We start from the raw sequence: 20,435 nt of genomic DNA, 5'->3' as shown, positions 1-20,435 counted from the left end.
CGTGTACAGTAGCTCTATCTGATCTCTCCATTCCCCAGTGTACAATAGTTCTATCTGATCTCTCCATTCCCCCGTGTACAGTAGTTCTATCTGATCTGTCCATTCCCCCGTGTACAGTAGTTCTATCGGATCTCTCCATTCCCCCGTGTACAGTAGTTCTATCGGATCTCTCCATTCCCCCGTGTACAGTAGTTCTATCGGATCTCTCCATTCCCCCGTGCACAGTAGTTCTATCTGATCTCTCCATTCCCCTGTGTACAGTAGTTCTGTCTGATCTCTCCATTCCCGTGTACAGTAGTTCTATCTGATCTCTCCATTCCCTTGTGTACAGTAGTTCTATCTGATCTCTCCATTCCCCCGTGTACAGTAGTTCTATCTGATCTGTCCATTCCCCCGTGTACAGTAGTTCTATCTGATCTCTCCATTCCCCCGTGTACAGTAGTTCTATCTGATCTCTCCATTCCCCCGTGTGCAGTAGTTCTATCTGATCTGTCCATTCCCCTGTGTACAGTAGTTCTATCTGATCTGTCCATTCCCCTGTGTACAGTAGTTCTATCTGATCTCTCCATTCCCCCGTGTACAGTAGTTCTATCTGATCTGTCCATTCCCCTGTGTACAGTAGTTCTATCGGATCTCTCCATTCCCCTGTGTACAGTAGTTCTATCTGATCTCTCCATTCCCCTGTGTACAGTAGTTCTATCTGATCTCTCCATTCCCCCGTGTACAGTAGTTCTATCTGATCTCTCCATTCCCCCGTGTACAGTAGTTCTATCGGATCTCTCCATTCCCCCGTCTACAGTAGTTCTATCTGATCTGTCCATTCCCCTGTGTACAGTAGTTCTATCTGATCTCTCCATTCCCCTGTGTACAGTAGTTCTATCGGATCTCTCCATTCCCCCGTGTACAGTAGTTCTATCTGATCTGTCTATTCCCCCGTCTACAGTAGTTCTATCTGATCTGTCCATTCCCCTGTGTACAGTAGTTCTATCTGATCTCTCCATTCCCCCGTGTACAGTAGTTCTATCTGATCTCTCCATTCCCCCGTGTACGGTAGTTCTATCTGATCTCTCCATTCGCCTGTGTACAGTAGTTCTATCTGATCTCTCCATTCCCCTGTGTACAGTAGTTCTATCTGATCTCTCCATTCCCGTGTACAGCAGTTCTATCTGATCTCTCCATTCCCGTGTACAGCAGTTCTATCTGATCTCTCCATTCCCCTGTGTACAGTAGTTCTATCTGATCTCTCCATTCCCCTGTGTACAGTAGTTCTATCTGATCTCTCCATTCCCCCGTGTACATTAGTTCTATCTGATCTCTCCATTCCCCTGTGTACAGTAGTTCTATCTGATCTGTCCATTCCCCCGTGTACAGTAGTTCTATCTGATCTCTCCATTCCCCCGTGTACAGTAGTTCTATCTGATCTCTCCATTCCCCTGTGTACAGTAGTTCTATCTGATCTGTCCATTCCCCTGTGTACAGTAGTTCTATCTGATCTCTCCATTCCCCCATGTACAGTAGTTCTCTGATCTCTCCATTCCCCCGTGTACAGTAGTTCTATCTGATCTCTCCATTCCCCCATGTACAGTAGTTCTATCTGATCTCTCCATTCCCCCGTGTACAGTAGTTCTATCTGATCTGTCCATTCCCCCGTGTACAGTAGTTCTATCTGATCTCTCCATTCCCCTGTGTACAGTCGTTCTATCGGATCTCTCCATTCCCCCGTGTACAGTAGTTCTATCTGATCTGTCCATTCCCCCATGTACAGTAGTTCTATCTGATCTCTCCATTCCCCGTGTGCAGTAGTTCTATCTGATCTCTCCATTCCCCTGTGTACAGTAGTTCTATCGGCTCTCTCCATTCCCCCATGTACAGTAGTTCTATCTGAGCTGTCCATTCCCCCGTGTACAGTAGTTCTATCTGATCTGTCCATTCAACTGTGGACAGTAGTTCTATCTGATCTCTCCATTCCCCCGTGTACAGTAGTTCTATCTGATCTCTCCATTCCCCTGTGTACAGTAGTTCTATCTGATCTCTCCATTCCCCTGTGTACAGTAGTTCTATCTGATCTCTCCATTCCCCTGTGTACAGTAGTTCTATCTGATCTCTCCATTCCCCTGTGTACAGTAGTTCTATCTGATCTCTCCATTCCCCTGTGTACAGTAGTTCTATCTGATCTCACCATTCCCCTGTGTACAGTAGTTCTATCTGATCTCTCCATTCCCCTGTGTACAGTAGTTCTATCTGATCTCTCCATTCCCCTGTGTACAGTTGTACTATCTGATCTCTCCATTCCCCCGTGTACAGTAGTTCTATATGATCTCTCCATTCCCCTGTGTACAGTAGTTCTATCTGATCTGTCCATTCCCCCGTGTACAGTAGTTCTATCTGATCTCTCCATTCCCCCGTGTACAGTAGTTCTAGCTGATCTCTCCATTCCCCTGTGTACAGTAGTTCTATCTGATCTGTCCATTCCCCTGTGTACAGTAGTTCTATCTGATCTCTCCATTCCCCCGTGTACAGTAGTTCTCTGATCTCTCCATTCCCCCGTGTACAGTAGTTCTATCTGATCTCTCCATTCCCCCGTGTACAGTAGTTCTATGATCTCTCCATTCCCCCGTGTACAGTAGTTCTCTGATCTCTCCATTCCCCCGTGTACAGTAGTTCTATCTGATCTCTCCATTCCCCCATGTACAGTAGTTCTATCTGATCTCTCCATTCCCCCGTGTACAGTAGTTCTATCTGATCTCTCCATTCCCCCGTGTACATTAGTTCTATCTGATCTCTCCATTCCCCCGTGTACAGTAGTTCTATCTGATCTCTCCATTCCCCTGTGTACAGTACTTCTATCTGATCTCACCATTCCCCCGTGTACAGTAGTTCTATCTGATCTCCCCATTCCCGTGTACAGTAGTTCTATCTGATCTCTCCATTCCCCCGTGTACAGTAGTTCTATCTGATCTCTCCATTCCCGTGTACAGTAGTTCTATCTGATCTCTCCATTCCCCTGTGTACAGTAGTTCTATCTGATCTCTCCATTCCCCTGTGCACAGTAGTTCCATCTGATCTGTCCATTCCCCCGTGTACAGTAGTTCTATCTGATCTCTCCATTCCCCTGTGTACAGTAGTTCTATCTGATCTGTCCATTCCCCCGTGTACAGTAGTTCTATCTGATCTCTCCATTCCCCCGTGTACAGTAGTTCTCTGATCTCTCCATTCCCCCGTGTACAGTAGTTCTATCTGATCTCTCCATTCCCCCATGTACAGTAGTTCTATCTGATCTCGCCACTCCCCCGTGTACAGTAGTTCTATCTGATCTCTCCATTCCCCCGTGTACAGTAGTTCTATCTGATCTCTCCATTCCCCCGTGTACAGTAGTTCTATCTGATCTCTCCATTCCCCCGTGTACAGTAGTTCTCTGATCTCTCCATTCCCCCGTGTACAGTAGTTCTATCTGATCTCTCCATTCCCCCATGTACAGTAGTTCTATCTGATCTCGCCACTCCCCCGTGTACAGTAGTTCTATCTGATCTCTCCATTCCCCCGTGTACAGTAGTTCTATCTGATCTCTCCATTCCCCCGTGTACAGTAGTTCTATCTGAGCTCTCCATTCCCCCGTGTACAGTAGTTCTGTCTGATCTCTCCATTCCCCTGTGTACAGTAGTTCTATCTGATCTGTCCATTCCCCCGTGTACAGTAGTTCTATCTGATCTCTCCATTCCCCCGTGTACAGTAGTTCTCTCTGATCTCTCCATTCCCCTGTGTACAGTAGTTCTATCTGATCTGTCCATTCCCCCGTGTACAGTAGTCCTATCTGATCTGTCCATTCCCCCGTGTACAGTAGTTCTATCTGATCTCTCCATTCCCCCGTGTACAGTAGTTCTATCTGATCTCTCCATTCCCCCGTGTACAGTAGTTCTATCTGATCTCTCCATTCCCGTGTACAGTAGTTCTATCTGATCTCTCCATTCCCCCGTGTACAGTAGTTCTATCTGATCTCTCCATTCCCCCGTGTACAGTAGTTCTATCTGATCTGTCCATTCCCCTGTGTACGGTAGTTCTATCTGATCTGTCCATTCCCCCTGTGTACAGTCGTTCTATCTGATCTCTCCATTCCCCCGTGTACAGTAATTCTATCTGATCTCTCCATTCCCCTGTGTACAGTAGTTCTATCTGATCTGTCCATTCCCCCGTGTACAGTAGTTCTATCGGATCTGTCCCCTTCCCAATGTGCAATTCAATATGGCTCCTTGGCGAGTTGCTCCCTCTGGAGCTCCTTTGTTTTGCACCTCTATACGTTGCCATCCTTTCCCTTTTCTCCCTCAATCTCTTCTCTTCCACTGTTTACGTTCTCCTGTCTATAATCGTGGGTGTTTTTTAGACCCAACAACAGATTCCAGCTATAACAATGGAAAACGCTGCAAAAGCTCAGCAGGCCGGGGAATTACTGATTCCAGCTGTAAGTTTCAAGTTTCCTAGTTCCCGCTGCCCATCCCCCAACGATGCCCAGCCCCCGCACCTGCCCGCTCTTTGTATTCCTCAGTGAACACTGGATCTTTGCTCAAATTTGTCTCTCTCTGGTGTGGCGGGGACTGTTGGTGGACCATTTAACTGTGGTGTTGTGGGGGACTACGGTCTCCCGCGTAAAGAAATAGGCAACACAGCGAGCTACAAGAAATAGGTCTTTACTCCAACTCTCACAATACAGCACTGAATTCGTAAAGCCGCGAACCTGTGATGACTCACGGATTGGTCACCTGCTGGAACCTGATTGGTTTTCCTTCTCTCAGCAGCAGGCAAGTCTGAACGTGCCTTATTCCTCTCAGCTTGCAACTGTCTTGCGGGGGGAGGGGAATACAGCAGTTAAAAGGGGATTATACAGGTTTATCTATATACACACTGTGTTTCCCCCACATACGCCCCCCCCAGAATCCTCATTAACTGTAAAAGTCAGTCTCTGCGGAGGTTTGACCAAGCGGCCGTAGCGGCTGTAGTAGCCATCTGGCGTGTGAGGAGGGCTGTCTAGGAGGTCGGCCGGTTGGTTCGTCGGCTGGTCTGCCGGTGGACTGGCTGGACGGGCTGCCGGCGAAGGTGGGGCGGCGGCCGGGAAGTAAGGTTCTGGCGTGTCTTGGTCCTCTTGTGGGGCCGCCGCCAACGCGGGAGGTCTGCCCCACCGTGGAGGAAGAGCCGGCCGAAACGGGAAGCTGAGGTCCAGGTGCGCCGGTTTGAGGCGGTCTACTGAAATAAGGTCCGGCTTCCCGCCGACGTCGATAAGAAAAGCTTTGTCCCCCGTCTCCAATACTGGGAAGGGGCCGGTGTATGGTGCCTGCAGCGGGCCTCTGTGCGCGTCCCGGCACACAAAGACGAACTCCGCATGTCGTAAGTCTCGAGGCACGTAGGATGGCTGCGGGCCGTGTTGCGAATTGGGCACTGGACGGAATTGCTGGGCCGCGTCCTGGTGCAGGGAGAGCTGTCTGGCGGCCGACCACGACTCCGTTGTCGGGGAGGAAGTCGCCTGGTACTCTGAGCGGTTGGCCGTAGACCATCTCGGCCGCGGAGGCGCGGAGGTCCTCTTTGGGCGCGGTGCGCAATCCCAGGAGGACCCAGGGTAGTTTGTCGATCCAGCTGGTGTCGGCCAGGCTGGCGCGGAGGGAGGCTTTCAAGGAACGATGAAAGCGCTCGCAGTGCCCGTTGGCCTGCGGGTGGTAGGCTGTTGTCCTGTGCAACTTGGTGCCGAGGCCGGCGGTGATGGCATTCCACAAGTGAGAGGTGAACTGGGGGCCTCTGTCCGAGGATATGTCGGTCGGCACGCCAAACCGGGCCACCCATGTCGAGACGAATGTTCGCGCGACGTCGGTCGTAGTGGTGGAGGCGAGGGGAACCGCCTCGGGCCATCTGGTGGTGCGGTCGACGATCGTGAGCAGGTGTGTGAAACCGTGCGACGGCGGCAAGGGGCCTACCAGATCGACGTGGACATGGTCGAAACGCCTCTCGGGCACCGGGAAACACTCCAATGGCGCCTTGGTGTGCTGCTGGACCTTAGCGCGCTGACACGCCACGCATGTGTTGGTCCAGTCTCTCTCATCCTTGTGGAGTCCAGGCCAGACGAACTTGGCAGACATGAGTTTCTGAGACGCACTCATCCCTGGATGTGAGAGGCCGTGGATGATGTCGAAAACTCGCTTACGCCAGGCGGATGGGACGACCGGCCTAGGCGAGGGGACTGAGACGTCGCACAGGAGGGTTGTGCCGGCTGCGTGGAAGTGGATGTCGGCCAGGGTGAGGCTGGTGGTTGACGTCCTGAGGGCCTGGATCTCCGCGTCGGCGGCCTGGTCTCTCGCCATGCTGGCGTAGTCGACGCCCTGGTGCACTGCGTGGAGCGAGGGTCTTGAGAGGCAGTCGGCCACCAAATTGTCCTTGCCGGCGACGTGGCGGATGTCCGTGGTGAACTCCGAGATGAAGTTGAGTTGGCGCTGTTGGCGCGCGGACCAGGGTTCGGTTACTTTGGCCATGGCAAAAGTGAGCGGCTTGTGGTCCACGAATGCGGTGAACGGCCGGCCTTCCAGGAGTAAACGGAAGTGCCGGATTGCCAGGAACAGGGCCAGGAGCTCTCTGTCGAACGTGCTGTAGGCCTGCTCGTTCTTGCGCAGCTGTCGGCTGAAAAATGCCAGTGGCTGCCACGCGCCTTCGACCCACTGTTGCTGGATGGCGCCGACGGCGTAATCCGAGGCGTCCGTGGTGAGGGCGGTCTTGGCGCCCGGGATGGGGTGGGCCAGTAATGTGGCGTTGGCCAAAGCGCTTTTGGTCTGGTGGAAGGCTGTCGCCATCTCGCTGGACCAGGTGAGTTGCTCTTTGCCCGTTTTGCCCCTGGTGGCTTCGTAGAGTGGGTGCATGAGTGAGGCGGCCTTGGGCACGAAACGGTAATAGAAATTGACCATCCCCAAAAATTCCTGCAGTGCCTTGACCGAGGTGGGCTGGGGAAAGTCCACCACCGCCTGCACCTTGGAAGGTAGGGGAATGGCTCCCCTTGGCGAGATTCTGTGGCCGAGAAAGTCAATTTGGGCTGCTCCGAACTGGCATTTGGCCGGATTGACGATTAGCCCGTGTTGGCTGAGGCGCTGGAAAAGGGAGCGCAAATGCGCGATGTGCTCGGCCTTGCTGGTGCTGGCCACGAGGATATCGTCCAGATAGATGAACAGGAAGCTCAGGTCCCGTAGGACGGAGTCCATGAGCCGTTGGAAGGCCTGTGCGGCATTCTTGAGCCCAAAGGGCATGCGCAGGAACTCGAACAGTCCGAAGAGGGTGATGACCACCGTCTTCTGGACATCTGCGTGGTGGACGGGGACCTGATGGTAGCCGCGAATCAGGTCGACCTTGGAAAAGACGGACTTTCCTGCTAGGTGTGCCGAGAATTCTTGGCTGTGCGGAATGGGGTATCTATCGGGCGTGGTGGCGTCGTTGAGCCATCTGTAGTCGCCGCAGGGGCGCCAGCCACCGCCCGGCTTGGGCACAATGTGGAGGGGGGACGACCAGGGGCTGTTCGAGCGGCGGATGATGCCCAGTTTCTCCATCGTGGCGAATTCTTCCTTGGCCACCGCCATCTTGGCTGGGTCCAGGCGTCTGGCTGGGCGAACACTGGTGGTCCCGTAGTGGCGATGTGGTGCTCGACCCCATGCTTGACTGCCGCGGCTGAGAAGGTCGGTTGTGTGAGCCTCGGGAAATCTGCGAGTAGGCGGGCGTAGTCGTCATGCGCCGGGGCAGAGCAGGACCCGACGAGGGCCGGGCTGTTGCTCTGCTGGCAGGCCAGTGAAGCGAAAGTTGCTGCGTCAATCAGGCGCCTGTCGCAGACGTCGACCAGGAGTCCGTGGGCGCAAAGAAAATCGGCGCCCAGCAAGGGATGTGCCACCGAGGCCGTCACGAAATCCCACGTAAATCGCTGGCCGTTGAAACAAACTTTGGCCCGTCGCTTTCCGAAAGTAGCGATGGCTGCGCCATTTGCCGCCACGAGGGGTGGGCCGCTGCGGCCTGCCTGGATGTCGAGCTGGGAGGCAGGAATTACGCTGCATTGGGCTCCGGTGTCGCAAAGGAGTCTGCGCCTTGAAAGGGAGTCGGTTATGTACAGCAGTTTGCCTGCGGTGCCGATGGCCATCGTGGCGGCGGGGGTGCGGTCGACCGGGCCTAGGCGGCGGCGCGGGGCTGGTGCGTTGGGCCGGGCGGCCATCTTAGTTTGATCGAAAGAGCAAGGTGCTCTGCAGCGTTGGGCCTTGTGGCCGAAACGCGCGTGGTAGTAGCATAGTTCTGCGGCCTGACGTGGCGGCGCGCGCTCAGTGGTGTCGGGGAACCTCGCGGCTGCACAGCCGAGTTGGGCGACAGCGAAGACTGTGTCCGCGGCGGCTGCCAGTTGTACGCAGTCCGTGATCGGGGACCCCGCGAGGGCAGTCTGTACCTGCTGAGGAAGCAGGCTGAGGAAAAGGGCCCGAAACAAGAAGCACTGCGGTTCAGAGCCCAGGAGCGCAAGCATCCGGCTCATCAACTGGGTCAGGGTAGAGTCGCCGAGGCCTGGTAGTGAGAGAAGCCTGCGGGCCCTCTCCTCCCTGGACAGGCCGTAAGCCTGCAGCAAGCGGCCCTGGATTCCCCAGCAGGTCGAGAATTTCGGCGGCGGTGGAGCTTGCTCGTGCTGAGACTACGTGGAGGTACCTTTCTTCATCGTCTTGAACCCTGCGAAGGGTGAATTGGGCCTCCGAGTGCGCGAACCAAGCTGGTGCTTGGTGTTCCCAGAAGGTGGGGAGCTTCAAGGACGTGGCGCCGGCCGACATCGGGCTGCAGCTGGTTGCCGTCGGGTCGTTGCTGGCCTCTATAGGGCTGCGTGAGTCGGGGGCTTCGGCCGCCGACATTCGGGGTCACCAATGTGGGGGACTACGGTCTCCCGCGTAAAGAAATAGGCAACACAGCGAGTTACAAAAAATAGGTCTTTACTCCAACTCTCACAATACAGTACTGAATTCGTACAGCCCGCGAACCTGTGATGACTCACGGATTGGTCACCTGCTGGAACCTGATTGGTTTTCCTTCTCTCAGCAGCAGGCAAGTCTGAACGTGCCTTATTCCTCTCAGCTTGCAACTGTCTTGCGGGGGGAGGGGAATACAGCAGTTAAAAGGGGATTATACAGGTTTATCTATATACACACAGTGTTTCCCCAGTATGGTTAGTGGGATTGATTTTAATTTAATTTAATTTAATTTCAAATAATTAAAGGGTAAGTCATGTCAGGACAGCCCGGCCACGTGGTATGCTCCTCCTGCGATATGTCGGACCTCAGGGATGTCCCTGACAACTACATGTGCAGGAAGTGTATCCAGCTGCTGACAGACCGCATTGCGGCGCTGGAGCTGCGTTTGGATGCATATTGGAGCATTCACAATGTTGAGGACGTCGTGAATAGCACGTTTGGCGTAGGGGGAGGGGGCGGGGCCTGTTCAGAGCCCGCGCTCATTGGAGCGGCGCATGCGGAGTAGGGGAGGGGGCGGGGCCTGTTCAGAGCCCGCGCTCACCTTGCAGCGGCGCATGCGGAGTAGGGGGAGGGGCGGGGCCTGTTCAGAGCCCGCGCTCACCTTGGAGCGGCGCATGCGGAGTAGGGTGAGGGGGTGGGGCCTGTTTAGAGCCCGCGCTCACCTTGGAGCAGCGCATGCGGAGTAGGGGGAGGGGATGGGGCCTGTTCAGAGCCTGCGCTCACCTTGGAGCGGTGCATGCGGAGTAGGGGGAGGGGGCGCGGCCTCTTCAGAGCTCACCTCCAACAATGAGAACAACAACAACTTGTTTTTCTATAGCGCCTTTAACGTAGGAAAATGTCCCAAGGCGCTGCACAGGAGTATTGTAAGACATTGAAAAATGTGACCCCGAGCCACATAAGGAGAAATTAGGGCAGATGGCCAGAAGCTCGGTCGCAGAAGTGGGTTTGATCAGCCATGATCTCATTGAATGGCGGAGCAGGCTTGAGGGGCCGAATGGCCCACTCCTGCTCCTATTTTCTATGAAAGAGAGGCGGAGAGGTTCAGAGAGGGAATTGCAGAGCTTAGGGCCGAGGCAACAGAAGACACGGCCACTGATTGCGTGATTATAATCAGGGATGCTCAAGAGGGCAGAATTGGAGGAACGCAGATGTCTCGGGGGGGCCGAGGAGGCTGAGGGGAGACCTGATTGAGGTGTATAAAATTCTGAGGGGCCGAGATGGGAAGGACCTATTTCCCTTGGCAGAGGGGTCCACAACCGGGGGCATAGATTTAAAGTAATTGGTCGGAAGTTTAGAGGGGAGTTGAGGAGAAATGTTTTCACCCAGAGGTTGGTGGGGGTCTGGAACTCACTGCCTGAAAGGGTGGTAGAGGCAGAAACTCTCATCACATTTTAAAAAGTACTTCGATATGCACTTGAAGTGCCATAACCTACAAGGCTACGGACCAAGTGCTGAAAAGTGGGATTAGGCTGGATAGCTCTTAATCGGCCGGTACGGACAAGATGGGCCGAATGGCCTCCTTCTGTGCTGTAAATTTCTATGATTCATAATTTCTGGACTTCTGTGGTTGTCAAGACTACCCTACTCCACTGTAAGGCTCAGCTGCTGTGACTCTGATCTGCTGCTCAGTTACTTCAGTTTTAAGGTAACTTTGTCTGGCCTCCCCCACCGCTGCTGTTACCTGCTGAGCTTATGACTGTCCGACTGCTCCCACTGGTTTGTCAGCTTTATTTTGCTACAGTCTGGTTCCTGGCCAGAATTTCACTCTCCTGGGCCGCAGTCCATTCTCCGCCATTTCTGGATCTTATGGTGACCTCCAAGCTCACCACCATTTTTCTGCTCCGCGATCGATTCTGCACACTGAGAACGGATTCTTTTACCCTCAGTCTGGTTCAGCAAACTCTGAGTCGAATGCAACTGGAGAATTCAAACGATTTATTATCCGCGGAGTCTTACTCTGAAATGTCGGCACCGACTCCTGCAAGAGTCCGACGAACCCAACAGAGCAAGCAATTTGTCATACAGTGTGCTACATTATTATACTTGCATTTGAGAAGTCATTAACACATCGTACATTCCTGCACCAATCCTGAGCTGTGCACGTATACATTTAATTTGATTTCCTGGCCTGGCAGTTTGAAATAAAGAAGTCACATTTTACTGAATGGGTTACAGCTAAGTAAACATCCTGGTAATGTGTTCATGATCACCTAAACATTATGGTAATGCGTTTGCAATCATGGTAATGCGTTTTCTGATCGCCTATTGTCTGTATAACTTCTGCACGCTGCCTTACATTGTTCCTTTCAGCAAGGTGTGACATTGTGGGCGCCAGCCACATTAGCAGCCAAAGATCAGTTTAGCCTTTTTATTTTACTTCTTGCTGCCTTCACAGTTTCTTGTTTCTATTTCCTTGACCTTGGTATTCTCAACACCACCTGGATCTTCTTGGAAATACCTCCCTCAGTGGGTCCTCCGATACTCTCCCATTCAAATCCCCTCCACACCTGTCTCTGAACCTGGACATCAGTTTGTTGATGCTCCAAGCTGGCTCCACCCTATCTACATCAACTTTATCCCACCACAGGACCTCTGACTTTAACTCTGGACTGACTCCTATTTTCTCCTCTCTCTCCCCTGTTTATTATCAAGACATATCTATCCTAATCTTGCTTCGTAGCCAGGCCTATACAATTTGTTTCCCTGTGTCTATGCGCGACGTGCTTTGGCTGCCCCTCTGGAACTAAGCCCATCACTTCTACTTCCACTTTATTATTTTCCCTACCCCTCCTAGGCCCCCCTCTCCTCTCCGAAATCCCTACCCCAATCCTTAAGCACTCCTCGACCTTCCTACTCCTGCTGGCATCCCAGGCTTGACTCTGCGCCTCTCTTGGCATCCTCTGAAGGGACCATCGAGGAACTCATCGCTGCCTCCTTATGAGCAGCAACCACAACTGCCCTATCCTCCCCCGACCCCAACACTCACCAACCTTCCCGCCCAGCACGCCCGCTGGAGGCTAATCTTGCCAATCGCCTTCCTGTCCCACTCGCCCCTCCCAATGCTGATCATGTGGACCATGCCAGGGGATTTTCTATGACCGCCCCTCTCCGCATCTCTCTCCAGAATGTCCGTTCACTTGTGAACAAGGCCCTTGCCATCCATGAGCTTATTGTGGATGATTTCATCAACATGGCCTTGACAGCAACCTGGCTGACAGATAATGACACCTTTCCCCTTAATGAAGCCTCCCTTCCTGGCTATACCTTCCACCACTTGCCCTGACCAAACCGCGGCGGTGTGGCTCTTAAAAATCACACCTTGGTTGGTCCCCCGACTCCTCTGGCACCTTCTCCTTTGAGCCTCTCGCCTCATTTAAGATCCTCGTTATCTACCGTCCACCCAAGTGCAACCCAAGTATCTCCGAGTTATCGTCACTGGTTTCCTGCCTCAGCCTCTACCGAGTGACTCCTCATCCTCGGTGACTTCAACTTCCATCTCAACTCATCATGCTCTCTCCTCTGAGTTCACCACCCTCCTATCCTCCCTTAATCTCTCCCTCTATATAAACTCTCCTACCCGTATTAGAAGAGCATGCCAGGAGCAGCACCAGGTGTACCTGAAAATGAGGTGCCAACCTGATGAAGCTTCAACATAGGACTACATGCATGCTAAAAAGCGGAAGCAGTATGCTATAGACAGAGCTAAGCGATCCCATAACCAACAGATCAGATCAAAGCTCTGCAGTCCTGCCACATCCAGTCGTGAATGGTGGTGGACAATTAAACAACTAACGGGAGGAGGAGGCGCCATGAACATCCCCATCCTCAATGATGCTGATCCCAGCATTTGAGTGCAAAATCAAAGCTGAAGCGTTCGCAACCGTCCTCAGCCAGATGTGCCGAGAGGATAATCCATCTCGGCCTCCTCCTGAGGTCCCCACCATCACAGAAGTGGGTCTTTAGCCAATTCGATTCACTCCACGTGAAAAAGAAACGGCTGAGCGCACTGGATACAGCAAAGGCTATGGACCCCAACAACATCCCGGCTGTTGTGCTGAAGACTTGTGCTCCAGAACTAGCCGCACCAATAGCCAAGCTGTTCCAGTACAGCTACAACACTGGCATCCACCCAACAAAGTGGAAGATTGCCCAGGTGTGTGCTGTCCACAAAAAGTAGGACAGATCCAATCTAGCCAATTACCGCCCCATCAGTCTACTCTCAATCATCAACAAAGTGACAAAGTGTTGTTGACAGTGCTATTAAGCAGCACTTGCTCACCATTAACCTACTCACAGATGCCCAGTTTGGGTTCTGTCAAGACCGCTCGGCTCCACACCTCATTACAGCCTAGGTCCAAAAATGGACATAAGAGCTGCATTCCAGAGATGTGGTGAGAGTGACTGCCCTTGACATCAAGGCAGCATTTGACCGAATGTGGCATCAAGGAGCCCTAGTAAAACTGAAGTCATTGGGAATCGGGAGGGAAACTCTCCAGTTGCTGGAGTCATACCTAGCACAAAGGAAGGTGGTTGTTGGAGGTCAATCGTTGACTCTTGAGGTTAATGGGGGAAAACCATGAACTGCTGAGCCCTGGTGAAGAGGGTGTTGGTGACCTGCTTAACTGAGCTGTGTACTGCAGTCTGGGAGATATCTCCTGTGGCAGAGTAGAAAGAGTTAGTGGCAAAGAAGTTAAGGGCTGTGGTGAAACGGAGAGCCACTGGCAAAGCGTGGTCCCCCTGGACCAGCAGTCAGCAGGTGCTCGTGCAGGAGGTTGCAGAGGTCTGAGACAGACTGGAGAAGCACAACCTCCTCCTGCACTACTGCTCAGACAGTGACTGTGGGCCTGAACACCCTGTGTACTGGGTATGGCCTCCTAGCATAGCTCCACCTAACTGGTGTCTCACTGAGAGCTTCTGAAGCAGCTATTGATCCTCTTCCTCCATCTAGAAAATAAGTGGTAATAATAGCACCCCTAATGATGGCAAAATGTTTGAGGTAAAGGGAAATAAGTGAAGAAGCAATCTGGAAGCTGGAGACTTAGTGAATGAACCAGAACACTGAAGGTCCAATGACTCACTAAGCTGCAGTTGAATGCCCCTTTTATACTGCATCAGACTTCCAATCGCATTGGGCGGGATAAAATCGTATTGCATCACCGATTACGGCATTGGGCTACAACTCTTGCATTTAAAGTAGGCCCCCATCTGGTTGGGGAGGGCTCCCCTCCCGACTTGGTTGGCAGGTAAGTTAAATGGGGGAGGTAGGAACGTGCCAGTGACCCCCTCCTGCAATTATAACAACTCACCGACCCACTCGTGCTGGTCGGGCTGGATTAGAATCAGGGCTCTAGGGTGAGAAAGGTTCAGGGTAACACCTACTCTTCACATTCTTAACTTGATGTGGCTTGTAGATGTGTTTCTCCTTTTGGATTATTTACAATTTTTTTTCTTTTTATTTTGCATCTTATATACTCTCTGGGATACTCCTATATTATTTGTCCTGACATGTATATGAATGTTTATATTGTACTCTTATGTGTCCCACCTTTTTCACAGTTCACCCTGATGTCTCTGTGTACTCTGAAGACCTTGTAGAATGGGGACGGTCCAACACGTTGATCTGCCTGGCTGATGGATTCTACCCTCCGCACATCACCATGGAGTGGAGAAGAAACAATGAACCCATGGCTGATGGAGACTACATCACGGAGTTCTATATTAAAGAGGATTTTTTATTCCGGAGATTCTCGTACCTAAGCATTGTCCCGAGTCCTGGAGACATGTACTCCTGTCATGTGAAACATGAGAGCCTGGAGGAGCCAACTACTGTATTCTGGGGTCAGTGAGAGGTTTGATTATAAACTGACATCAGCACTGGTTTAAAATAGGCTTTTATGCAACATTTTAACTTCATTTGCAAAAGAAAAAACTGCAAATGCAAGAAATCTGAAATAAAAACAAACACTAGAAATGCATGTTACTGGTAAGGAGAATAGACAGGTTATGACCTTTTGAGCGTTTAGCCCTTCGAATCATAAATTTACGACACAGAAGGAGGCCATTCAGCCCATTGTGTCTGTGTCAGCCAAAAAAGAACTATCCAGCCGAATCCCACTTTCCAGCTCTTGGTCCATAGCTTTGTAGGTTGCAGCAGTTTAACCTACAGAGCTATGAGGAGGTAACAAGGAGGGTAGATGAGGGTACTGCATTTGATGTAGTGTATATGGACTTAAGCAAGGCTTTTGATAAGGTTCCACATGGCAGACTGGTCACAAAGGGCTCCAGGACAAAGTGTCAAGTTAGATTCAAAACTGGCTCGGAGACAGGAAGCAGAGGGTAATGATTGATGGGTGTTTTTGTGACCGGAAGGCTGTTTCCAGTGGGGTTCCGCAGGGCTCAGTACTAGGTCCCTTGCTTTTTGTGGTATATATCAATGATCTAGACTTGAATATAGGGAGTATGATTAAGAAGTTTGCAGATGATACTAAAATCAGCTGTGTGGTTGATACTGAAGAAGGAAGCTGTAGACTGCAGGAAGATATCAATAAATTGGTCAGGTGGGCAGAACAGAGGCAAATGGAATTCAATCCGGAGAAGTGTGAGGTAATGCATTTGGGGAGGGCTAACAAGGAAAATGAATACACATTAAATGGTTGGAAACTGAGTAGTGTAGAGGAAGAAAGGGACATTGGAGTGCATGTCCACAGATCCCTGAAGGTAGCAGGCCGGGTAGATAAAGTGGTTAAGAAGGCATACGGAATGCTTGCCTTTATTAGCCGTGGCATAGAATACAAGAGCAGGGGGTTATGCTTCAACTGTATAAAACACTAGTTAGGCCTCAGCTAGAGTACTGCGCGCAGTTCTGGTCACCACATTACAGGAAAGATGTGATTGCACTAGAGAGGGTACAGAGGAGATTTACAAGGATGTTGCCGGGAGTAGAGAATCTTCGCTATGAGGAAAGACTGGATCGGCTGGGTCTGTTTTCCTTGGAACAGAGGAGGCTCAGGGGAGACCTTATTGAGGTGTATAAAATTATGAGGGGCATGGATAAAGTGGATAGAAAGGACCTATTTCCCTTGGCAGGGGGCACAGATTTAACGTAATTGGTGGAAGGTTTAGAGGGGACTTGAGGGTAAATTTCTTCACCCAGAGGGTTGTGGGGGTCTGGAACTCACTGCCTGAATGGGTGGTAGAGGCAGAAACCCTAACCACATTTAAAAAGTACTTGGATGTGCACTTGGGATGCTGTAACCTGCAGGGCTACGGACCAAGAGCTGGGAAGTGGGATCAGGCTGGATAGCACTTTGTTGGCCAGCGCGGACATGATGGGCCGAAATGTTCTCCTTCTGTGCTGTAATTTTCTATGAAGTACCTTTAAATGTGATGAGGGTCTCTGCCTCTACCACCCTTCCAGGCAGTGAGTTCCAGACCCCCACAACCCTCTGGGTGAAGAAATTTACCCTCAAGTCCCCTCTAAACCTTCCACCTATTACGTTTTATATCAATTAATTAAATCTCCCCTCGGTCTCCTCTGTTCCAAAGAAAACAACCCCGGCCTATCCAATCTTTCCTCGTAGCTAAAATTCCCCAGCCCAGGCAACATCCTCGTAAATCTCCCCTGTACCCCCTCTAGTGCAATCACATCTTTCCTGTAATGTGCTGACCAGAACTGTACGCAGTATTCTAGCTGTGGTCTAACTAGTGTTTTACACAGTTCAAGCATAACCTCCCTGCTCTTACTTTCCTTTATTAGCTGAGGCATAGAATGTATCCTGTATGTCTCCTTAACCTCCTTATCTACCTGTCCTGCTACCTTTAGGGATCTGTGGACATGCACTCCAAGGTGTCTGTTCTTCTACACTTCCTGATATTCTACCATTTATTGTGTATTCCCTTGCCTCGTTAGCCCTCCCCAAATGCATTACTTCACACTTCTCTGGATTGAATTCCATTTGCCACTGTTCTGCCCACCTGACCAGTCCATTGATATCTTCCTGCAGTCTACAGTTCTCTTCCTCACTATCAACTATCACTATCAAAGGTATCATTCCTTTCTTGTTATACAGATCAGGAAGTACCTGAGGAAAAGTCTGGTCATGGGACAGTGATCTGTGCTCTGGGACTCACTCTGGGAATCATCAGTGCTGTTGTAGGGATCATCTTGCTGATCAAAGAGAGACAGCGGCTGCAAGCTCAGCAACAGGGCATCTAGGGGTAAGTACAGGAGACAGTAACTTCATAACCTGAGTATTAACGTTACTGGAGAAGATCAGAATGTGAAGTTCACAAGGCTCCACTGCCTGATTCATTGCACTCCCCTTTTTTCAATGCTGGGTTTGGGGTATGGCACAACAGCCATACGGGAGTCCCATTTAAATAGTAGATTTATTAAAATTGGCAACCCATAACAAGTTTCATGACTTTGGGTGAGGCTCCATTTGCCCCATCAAGGCTGTACTGCCATTTTGTTAACTATGGAAGCTTAATCACTTCAAGGGTACAGTAGTGTAGTGGCTAAGGTACTGGACTAGCAACCCAGAGGTTGGGTTTAAACCCACCATGTGAGGTTGTGAAATTGAATTGAATGGAGGTAATTTTTTGTCCCTGTCTGGGATGTAATCTGATGATGTGGATCACCTGTCCATTATAGAACCTGCCAGATTTTCATCCCATTGATTTTGTTCCATTCGTTCGATCCGTTCCAGCAGATTACATCCCAGATGGCAAAGTGAAAATTACCCGCATAAGTCCGATAACTTCTGCATTGGCACCAGAAAAATAACCTTGAAAGCTGCCAGATTGTCATAAAACCCAACTGGTTCGTTCACTCGTATCCTTCACGGAAGGATCCTGCCACTCCTACCTGGTTTGGCCTATGTGTAACTCCAATCCCACACTATGTTCACCCTTAATGCCCTCTGAAGTGACCTAGCAAGTAACCAGTTTGTAAAAAGAATTGTTACTCGGCAGTAAATGCACCCTTGTCAGCATTGCCCACATTGAGAACATTGAGCCCTGCAGCGGGTAGTCAAAACTGCCCAACGCATTACCGGCACCCGGCTACCGACCATAGAGCACATATACCAGAAACGCTGTCTACGGAGGTCACGGTCCATCATCAAAGACCCTACCCACCCCAGCCACAGTCTGTTCGCCCTCCTGCCATCTGGGAGACGCTACAGATGCATTCACACCCGTACGACCAGATTTAGGAACAGCTTCTTTCCCAGGGCTGTCATCCTACTGAACTCCACAAATAAACTCTAAAGCCAGCACATCTGCCAATGCACTTTATTATGGTTATGTTTATGTTAATATACTACAAGCCAAATGTATGTTGAATGTTTAAATGTCTTAATCCAAATGTACACTCTCGGGAGCCGCAAGCCTACATTTCGTTGTACTGCACTTGTGCACTAACAATGACAATAAAAGTTGATTTGATTTGATTTGATTTGAAATAAAATAATCTGTTCTCTCTGCCTTCTCTCCATATCACTTAATCCCCTTACTTCCCAAGTATCATCTTTTAAAGACCTCAATTGATTGTGCATCATTAACCTTCACATCCTCACTACTTTTGGTGTGAGGTATTTCTCCTGGATTCACTTTTTAAACCGCCTTTGATTAAATCCTAAGAGCTGCCCCCTTGTTCTGGATTCACCTACTACATGGAAGAGTCATTCGCCATCTATCCTGTCAATTCCCCTCATTATTTTAAATGCCCCAACCGGATCCGTCCTTAACATCCTCAACTCCAGAGAATATAACCCAAGTTTACCCAGTCTCCCATCACAACTCAGTCCCTTCATCCCAGTTATAGTCTTCGTAAATTGTCATTGGACTTTCTGCAGGGTCAGTATATCCTTCCTAAGTAGGGCGCCCGGAACTCAACTCAATAGACCCAGTTTCCATATTCATTAAGCTTTGGAAATGAGTGCACATGGAATGTGACACCAGAAATAGGCAGATGTTTAACTATTACGGGAAGGTGGTAGCTATGTCTGAGTTTTTTTTTCTAACTTCTAGTTTTTTTTAAGTTGTCTCTCAATTGAGTTCCAACTTCCTGTGCCATTTTCCTGAGCCTGGATATCTAGTTAATCTTTCAGTATTGTGTCCCAAGATAACAATTTGAACAACTGTTCTGTTAGCTATTTTAGCTACTGGAATTGTCCTATCACAGATCACAGAATCACAGAAACCCCACAGTGCAGATAGAGGCCATTTCAGCCCATCGAGCCTGCACCGACACATATCCCACCCGATCCCCGTAACCCCTACACCAACACATGTCCCACCCTATCCCCGTAACCCCACGTATTTAATCCCCCTAACACTAAGGGTCAATTTATCATAGCCAATCAACCTAACCCGCACATCTTTGGACTGTGGGAGGAAACCGGAGCACCCGGAGGAAACCCACGCAAACACGGGGAGAATGTGCAAACTCCACACAGACAGTCGCCCGAGGCCGGATTCGAACCCGGGTCCCTGGCGCTGTGAGGCAACAGTGCTAACCACTATGCCACCGTGCTGCCCTATCTCCTTAGGATCTCTCTTCTGTCTTTTGAGTGATCGAGCATCACAACTTCAGATCTCATTTTAGGTTTAAAATAGTAAATGAATTTTTTTTTTAATATGTTTACAATGGAGGTCCTTTTAAAAGGAAAACAATGTGCAGTCTCGATCTAATTATTAAACATTTATTTGTAGAATATTTGTATATAGAGTGTTTCTTTCCTTGTATTTCTTACCACTGTGGGAGCTGCAATTGGCTTGAAGTATTACCTAGAGATTTTTAATAACTGTCAACCACATTTAAAAATAACTGGCTGTCATACACCTAACTGATGAAACCAGTCTGTGTTTGTCTTAAAGATTTACAAATAACCAGATGAAACTTGACCCATAGGTATCAAGTTAAGCTTGGTACAAGATTCTAGCTGCAACTGGCTTTTAAACTCTCTAGGGTCTGGATGAGGTGCATTAGCAGCACAAACAGGGTGGGCTGGAATTGGGCACGGACCCATTCTGGCAGGTCTCCACTCCTTTTTTACCCGTGCCAAATTCCATTGGGCTTGGCCCATGCTTCTCGGGTCTGATGCCCTCCTGTGTGGGTGTCATTAGAAGACATCCCATCAGTTCCAACTCACTTGCCTTACATAGATACATAGAAGATAGGAGCAGGAGTAGGCCATTCGGCCCTTCGTGCCTGCTCCGCCATTTAATGAGATCATGGCTGATCCTTTAATTCAGTATCCCGTCCCCGCCTTCTCTCCGTAACCCTTAACCCCTTTTGCCCGTAGAAATATATCTAATTCCCTCTTAAATATATTTAATGAGCTGGCGTACACTGCCCTCTGTGGCAATGAGTTCCACAGGTTCACCACTCTCTGAGTGAAGAAATTCCCCCTCATCTCTGTC

The 20,435-nt window shown here is 50.2% G+C and overlaps 1 protein-coding gene across 1 annotated transcript in view; it reads left to right on the top strand.

The window, feature by feature from the left end:
• Positions 1–20,435, top strand: part of LOC147095543 (H-2 class II histocompatibility antigen, A-U alpha chain-like) — a 104,682-nt gene that overhangs the window by 59,218 nt on the left and 25,029 nt on the right. The window contains exons 3-4 of the mRNA XM_085974666.1: positions 14,565–14,846; positions 17,078–17,225. Coding sequence (XP_085830792.1) covers positions 14,565–14,846; positions 17,078–17,223 — 428 coding nt within the window. The 3' untranslated portion in view covers positions 17,224–17,225. The remainder of the gene's footprint in view (positions 1–14,564; positions 14,847–17,077; positions 17,226–20,435) is intronic.

Source organism: Somniosus microcephalus, unplaced genomic scaffold, assembly GCF_052327205.1.
Source record: "Somniosus microcephalus isolate GS21.2 unplaced genomic scaffold, FLI_Smic_1.0 unresolved_chr1, whole genome shotgun sequence".
Classification (NCBI taxonomy): Eukaryota; Metazoa; Chordata; class Chondrichthyes; order Squaliformes; family Somniosidae; genus Somniosus; species Somniosus microcephalus.
This window is presented reverse-complemented; position numbering and strand designations above follow the sequence as displayed.